Below are 7996 nucleotides of genomic sequence, written 5' to 3'. Positions count from 1 at the left end.
ATTTGTGATCTCAGTGATTATATCCGTATGGGCCAATATACACCAATCATTATGGTAATGTGCGTGTCTATGCCTGGTGTTACGGTACGTGCTCTATGAAGATAATACCACAAAGAAGTGAAGAGTCGAGTAGTTGACAGTCGGGTGTATTCGTGGTAAACACCATCAGAAATTACAGGCCACACGCTTGGAGAAACCGGCTATTTCTTTCTATATAAATGTATTATTTGTTATAGATATGACAGAAATGTTTTCAACTCTGTTCGGGCAAAATGAAGCTCAGGGACCGCCCGGCTCTTCGTCTTTGGGCTTCGGACCAGGGAAACCTCCGCCGCCGCTGCCGCAAAATCAAGTCTCCATGGCGGGGCAGATGCCACCGCAGCTCGGGGATGAAGGGCCTGCTCTGCGGAAGCCCGGAGCCATGAATGAACCTTTCTATTTACTGCGGGAGTTGCCTGGTACTGTCGGACTCTTATAATTGTTGTATGCTTTTAATGTTACTTGTTTGTTAATTTAAAGAAAGAGTTGAGCTACTATCAACGGTGTTGCTAAGCAGTTTGTAAACAATGCTAGCTAGCGTTAGCCACCAAGGTAAGTGTTACCGAAGATACTGAGTGGGCTAATTACTGGAATTTGCCCACTTTTTTCATAGGTATGACTCTTTTTTTAAAAAATATCTTATGTTTGTGACACAAATACATCCACCTGAGTTTACGTTTTCAGTTTGCTGCTGTATTTTAAAGTTAATCGTATGCTAGCTGTGGTTGTACTTAGTGATAATTGAGCTGAAATTGCAATATGAACAAATAAGTGGCATTATGACCTGGCTTGTTTCATGAATTAGACTGATGTCTGATCTCTGTGTTTAGTTGGAAACGAGTTAACGGGCAACACCAACCTCATCACGCACTACAACCTGGAGCACGCCTACAACAAATTCTGTGGAAAGAAGGTGAAGGAGAAGCTCAGCAACTTTCTACCAGAGTTACCAGGTGAGTTATGGGCACAGGTGGGGCTAAGTCATTTACTGGCAAGTCACAAGTTTGTCTCAAGCCCCAAGTCCTAATACTTGGGTTTTGAGTCCCAAACAAGTCATAATGTGCTTTTTACCAAAGTTAATGCCCTTTTAATAACAGAGTAATAATATGTTAACAAAAAATCACGCAGCTTTTTTAAAATATGTATTTGTTGAAGCATGTTTTTTAAAACGAGTGCGACAGAAATTGATCATTAAAAAAAGATGTGCTGACTTTGCACTTTCATAGCATGTAGCACAACCAACCATTACCACAACAGAATGATTCTTGTATAATTGTGTCAGATCTTGTTGCGTTAAACTCATGTATGTAGCTTTATCTTCCCAGATTGACTCAGGGGAAGGTAGCAATTATTTTCAGGTCAAAAGAGTCCAAGTGAAGTCACGAGTCACTGGCATTAAAGTTCAAGTGAAGTTGCAAGTCTTTTTTGATTTTGTCAAGTTGAGCCTAAAGTCATCAAATTTGTGACTAGAGTCTGACTCAAGTCCAAGTCAAGTGACAGGAGTCCAAACTCCTGTTATGGGTAAGAACCATAGTCTATAAAAATAATGGACGTAGCTTCTGTGATGTCACCCATAGGTTTGTGGACTCCTGTATTGAAGCCTCGAATATGGCACTTTAACATGAGCCATTATGGTTTTTGGAAATAGAAGTGACCATATTTGAGTGAGAGGCTGCCGCTGTGAAGGTCAGAGGGAGAGGTGGATGTGACTGAGAAGCAGACAGCCTGTCACTCAAAGCAGTCCACCCTTAATTATGTGTAATTTTAAGCCTTGATAAAATGTAAATGAGTGAGTTTTAAAAGGTTTACCTCTGTACAATTGTAATGAAGGGGGGGAATAATCTACAGAGATCAAAACCACTTTTTGCACCAGGCTGTAAGCATGTTATTTGTTAGGCATTTTATCATTGGTCTCTATGGGGATTAACTGGCTTCTGGATCCAGCCTCAAGTGGCCAGCCTGTGATGTTGGCGCTTGGTGGGAACAAATGTGATCTGGCAGTCCAGTGTTAATTTAGAGGGCTGCACACCTCTCATTAGAAAAAAATGATTGTGTTGAAGATAGTGATTAGGTTCAGTATAGGACACTAGTTCCCAAGTTAGTTTATCCTTTATAGCTGCTCATGTTATTATAAATCTATCTCATAGTAAACTGAGTGCTAAATATCAGCTGACGATATGCATTTCATTAGTTATTTGACCTTTTAAGACTGAAGTTGTGCTAAAAAATCCAACCCTGCTAATGTAGCCGTTATCCCAAGAGCAACACCTGCTGTGCCTCCTGTAGATGTTGAAGTACATTTAGACTTAACATACAAATGTCAGATTGGTGGTTCTGATCTGTACACTCCATATAAATAGGATGTTATAGTGATGAAAATGAAGCGGGCTCAAAGAAACCCTTAACATGACCCTACTTTTGTTTTTGCGATCTACACGCCTTCTGATTGATTGTTTATTTAGCTGTGTGTTCAGTGCTCAACGCCTTACTGTTTTGTTGTTTATGTTTTGATCTAAGTCATTTTCCCCCCTCACTCCAGCTTGTCTTTCCTCTTCTGTGCTGCAGGTATGATCGACTGTCCGGGCACTCAGGACGGCAGCTCGTTGCGCTCTCTTATTGATAAGCCACCAGTGTGTGGGAACTCCTTCAGCCCATTAACAGGCGCTCTTCTCACAGGCTTCAGACTACACACAGGACCGGTACTAATTGAATATATAAATATATTAACAGTAATTAGTCTGTTGTTCAGTTCACTTAAAGGCATGCCTCTTTTTGTGTTTGTTTTTTCCCAGCTACCAGAACAGTACAGACTGATGCACATACAGCCTCCAAAGAAGAAGAGCAAACACAAGCACAAACACCATCGACCACAGGACCCATTACCACAAGGTATGACACAAACTACACTGTACACTAATACAAAGGAATGTAGCATATTTTCAGGCCACTAAGCTGCTTCTGTTTGACGTCACAGAAACTCCATCAGACACTGATCCCAAGAAGAAGAAGAAGAAGCGGGACGACGACCCTGACCGCAAGAAAAAGAAGAAAGACAAGAAAAAGAAGAAGGTAAGAAAATATACCAAGGACCTCGTAATTGTTTTAATTGATTTTGGACCACTAGAAAGTGAAAAAGCTTCAAAGCTGGGAGACAACAACTCCAACTTATTATTGCTTTATAAAGTAATGGCTTACCTCTTCACAAACAGTTTCTAACACATCTAGTGCTTTTATCAGATTTGTAACATTATCCCATCATGTTTTTTTGCCAAACTTCTGTACAAAATACTGGGATCCATAAATGTGAGCAGTCTAGTCTCTTGAGAACACACGCGGCTTTTGAACCAAAGGTATTTTATTTTATTGTATTTTATTTGCAACAAGCTGCAAAATCACAGCGGGGGACAGGCAGGTCACATCTCCGATTCCCTCAATATAGGGAACATGAAAATCCTCATCAGCTGCTTCCCTTATAGAAAGCTCATTTGTTCCTCTATAATGTAGTGGATGAGCAGGCTCACTGAGCTACTGCTTCATGTCGGTGTATACCTCAACCAGCAACAACAAAACAGCTGTGCAGTGCACTTGGCTCATACACAATTTCATCACTTGCATGCCCACCCAGTAAATCATAGTCTGTCTAAAACACAGGTTTGCCAATACACGTTAAATATAGGGATGAAACGGTTTCTTGATAAACCGCTTTTGATTCCTGACAATTTGTATTAACACTTCAATAGTAATTATCATTAAAACCATTTTTGATTATCACACAAAACTCACAGTAAATGCTGTCCAGCCACAAGCAAAGTTAGCAGCAGTCTCCCAGATGCAGGGGCAATATGCAGTGTGGGTTTGTTTTGCTATTGCCTTGTCATAGAGTGGACGTGCAGCAGGTAAATCCAGTGATGCTTCTGGTCCCTTGTGTTTATCTACAGTGACACAGACACTCGCACAAGCAATTCGAAGACAGGCTATCTTTAATGTTAATACATATTTGATGTGGTTTATATGTTTAAATAAGGTATTGGCTATGTTATTATTTTAATGTTTATGCAGATAAAAGTGCTGCTAATTTGTGGTTTTAAGTATTAACTCAGTGAAATGATTTCAGTGTGTGTATCCGTACTCATGACATTTTCAGCATATTAAAAAATTTGCAAACTGTGATATTGGCCACCATAACAGAGATCTGAAATTTTCATACTGTTGAATATAAACCAGTGTGTTACTGATCTCTCTCTGTCCCCCTCCAGAACCGCCACAGTCCCGACCACCCCGGCCTCGCTGGATCACAACCCAACAGCAACAGCCTCAGATAGACAGGAGCCCACTGTGTGTGAATGTGTGTGTGACTGTGCATTTTGTAGGAGGATGCGTGCGTGTGTTTTACAGATTATTGTATTATTGGGAGTATGTTTAATGAGAGAGGGGATGAATCGAGTAATGCAAATGGTTGTATGATGTGTGTGAGCTTGAAAGGAGCAGCGACGCAGTGGATGTGTGGTGACGGAAAGAAATGTTACAGAACAGTGTAAAAAAGTCAGAAAGCTGCTGATGGGCTGTATGGTGTTATGGATGAATGAGCAGGCACTGTATGTATGTCCCTCTTTCATTTTGTTGTGATATCTTTTGACCATAACGCCAAAATCAAATAAACTTTGGTTATTATCTTTGCTTGTGTCACTTTGTAAGACCTATTGAGGGAGTTTAGATTTGTAGATAATATGATTGGCAGCTTGCATTTCTTTTCCTCTCACCTGTAGTGTTATTTTATGAATCTAGATTGCTTTGGTGTGAGTTGCAGTGTTGGAGATATCAGCTATAGAGATGTCTGCCTTCTCTCAAATATAATGGAACTGGATGACACTCAGCTTGTGGTGCTTATAATGCCAACAAAATACATTTGCACCTCACTTAGCACCACTGAGCTAGCTAACGTTACAGCACAGCCAAGGATACTGTTCATGCTTATATTTCACACTGTCACGAGCACGAGCCTCTTGTCCATGGGTTGGTGCGTGCTTACTTCACCAGAAAACTGCAACACGTGGAGAAAACAATGACTGAAAAAAGACATTAAGTGAGAAAAGCATAAAAGCAAATCTATTAAAATAAAAATTATTATTATTGTCGTTGTTGTTGTTATTATTATGATAATAATCATAATAATAACCCCAGATGTGGCTTGTATAGCAGATATAAATGGTATTGACAAACTGTTTTTTGTTTGTAAATTTACATTTGTAGATATTTAAATTGGCCAAGGAATTAAGTAATAGTTATTGTCTTCATCATGTAGAAAGACACCAAATATACATGATTAACATTATCATAACTATTAGTAGTAATATGTTAGCAGCAGCCCTTTAAGCTTATATAAACAATAGTTAAATGCACTTACTGAACTAGCTGTAGCATGAGAATTTTACTTATTAAGTATACCAACTGTTGTGTGAGAGCTTGAATAGTTGTCTAACCATATCTAAAAACATTAAAACAGCATCGAAACACAGTGCAATAATATCTGACAGGAGTTTCCTCCAGTTACAGTGTGTAAAGTGTCTAAAGCAGGAGCAGGAAATAAACAATGCATGCCAGTTCGATGTCGTTCGATTTACGTGCTGGGCCCCTACAAACATTACTCAGAAGTACTGCTTTATCTATAAGCACAAAAAAAGTTAGGCTCCAATTTATAAGATTTACCTTGCATCATAACGATTCATAGCACCAAATTCTGGGCCCTCTGCACCAGTAGCCTCTGTGGGCCCCCCACCCTTCCCGATCCATGTCTTTCTCACACACCTTTTGAAATGTTTTGTTCTTGTTAAGTCAGTTTAGCATCTTTCCCTTTCCTTTCTTTTCTTTTTGAAACTCTGATTTTCCTTTCTCAGGGAGACATGACTGTGTATGTTGTTGCTCCAGCAGAATCAGCAGTCACTCAGCCTTAGCCACCTTTAGGGATGAATCTTAGCTCAGGGGCGGACTAAAGCATTTCGAGCCTTTAAGGAGTGAGAGGGGCCTCAGAGCGCTTCCACTATTTTTCATACAAAGTTGTGTCTTCAACCAATGCATTCAGCCAGTTTTAATTTAGTTATGGCACTAATTACTGAGAAATAAAAATCTGCAAACAAAACCAAACTTTTCAGGATTTTTGAGGGTTCCCCTCATATTGATGCCCTTGGTAATCAGTCCCCCCCTACAATGACGCCCTTGCATTGAGTGGGCTAATTCAGTCCCTCCCTAATTTCCAATTGCACATTAACATACATGCTGCACTTTTGGATATGTGGAAATGCTTTAATCTGTATGTGGACTGATTTCTAAAGACCTGTTGTGGGATCTACAAAGTAATCCAGATGACCCAGTGTAGCTACTTGTTTAGAGAGACTCCTGTTCTACCATTTTAGCAGCATTTTAGCCACTACACAACTGCAACTGATTCAGAAAGCATCACATGAACTCAACATCACTGAAGTTAAAATCAATCTCACAATACAGAGTGTCACTTTAGATGACTGAGTGTTTTATTGATTTCAACAGCTAACTGGTAAAGTTGAGAAATAGTGTGACAGAGTGTGTTCAGTGGATGGTTGTGATGCTGGCTTTGTGCAGTTTGGTTCACATCCCCTCTCACGGGCCCCTGGACACAAGAGGAGTCCTGCCCTAAAACAACAAATACATTCATTAGTACTCATGTAATAAGAGAAAATAATACAGTGTCTGCTGTCTGCATTGATGTTACTCAAAATTCTGGTGGACTAATGGACTGTAAAGTGTCGGCCTGCAGACTGAATCATCTCTGTTTTAACATTACTAATCTGTCACAGGTTATTTTAGTGCAGAAAACATTCACAGGCTTCATCTATCACACGGATTATGATGAGATATATTTAAACAAGTTAGCTATTAAAAATATCATCAGCATATGTTGATGTATTGCTATTTTTGTAAAATTAAGATACTTACTTAGTGGACTGAAACACAGATGACCACTTCTCTCCAGCTGTCTTGTTGAGGTAACACTGGGTGCACTGCAGGAACGCTGAGTCTAAAATAAATAGTACCTTAGAATGAGTAACATTACTCATCTTTGAATTTGAAATAAGTTATATTAAGATGAAATATTATATCTGTTAATGTTTTCATTTCAACTGTTAGTCACCTGTCTGCTCTACAGCTTGCCCTGTAGGTCAGATGTAATCATTTCTTCTCTGTCGTCAGGTAACCTTGGATGCTCTGCAAAAATACTGAGTTTGGGTCTTCCTCCTTTGCTGCTTCATGTGTGGATGTTGGAGCTGCACATAATCCTGCAGATTAAGAGTAGGTCAGATAATATATGATTTATTAAGAAAGAGTTTTGTTTTGTTTTTTTTAATATTTCTGTGGGCATTTTAGCCTTTATTCGACAGGACAGACAAGTGTGAAAGGGGGAGAGAGAGGGGAGTGACATGCAGGAAATGGCCACAGGCTGGAGTCGAACCCAGGCCCCTGTGGCAAGAGCCTTATACATGGGGCGCCTGCTCTATAAGGATAAGGATAAACAGGTGCACATGTGGCTAGTTTACACAATAATATACACTAAGCTACCCACCCTTTAGTCCACAGTGAACAGCAGCAGCTCAGATGGTGACGTAAGAGAGGGAACAATAAATGAGTGAGCAAATTATTTTGAGTTACTAAATAAGTGAAATATGAGTAAACAGGCATTGTATACAGTATGTCGCTGGTTCACACAATATAATGCATTACTTTCTGTCTTGATATATTGAATTCTAGTCTAGGTCACTTTTTCTCTAAGTTAGAGGCTCATACTTACTTTCTTGGTCCACGGTGAACAACAGCAGCTCAGGTGGGGGAGTGAGATAAGAGGAAAGTCAAAAATGGTTAGTAATAAAAGAAACCTTAGCAAAATAAACATATCAAAGAAAAAATGGTTGATAAATAAGCTCACACT

General features: G+C 39.6%; 1 protein-coding gene across 1 annotated transcript; it reads left to right on the top strand.

Annotated features, from left to right (window-relative positions):
- Window positions 1–102: 102 nt before the first annotated feature.
- Window positions 103–4714, top strand: med19a (mediator complex subunit 19a). The gene is made up of 6 exons (XM_049585775.1): window positions 103–458; window positions 870–992; window positions 2605–2738; window positions 2832–2928; window positions 3014–3108; window positions 4296–4714. The coding sequence occupies exons 1-6, from the start codon at window positions 239–241 to the stop codon at window positions 4359–4361; spliced, it is 735 nt and encodes a 244-aa protein (XP_049441732.1). The 5' UTR covers window positions 103–238; the 3' UTR covers window positions 4362–4714.
- Window positions 4715–7996: the final 3282 nt, after the last annotated feature.

This window comes from Epinephelus fuscoguttatus, linkage group LG9 (assembly GCF_011397635.1).
Source record: "Epinephelus fuscoguttatus linkage group LG9, E.fuscoguttatus.final_Chr_v1".
Taxonomy (NCBI): Eukaryota; Metazoa; Chordata; class Actinopteri; order Perciformes; family Serranidae; genus Epinephelus; species Epinephelus fuscoguttatus.
The sequence above is the reverse complement of the archived record's forward strand: the minus strand, read 5'-3'. Positions and strand labels throughout refer to the sequence as shown.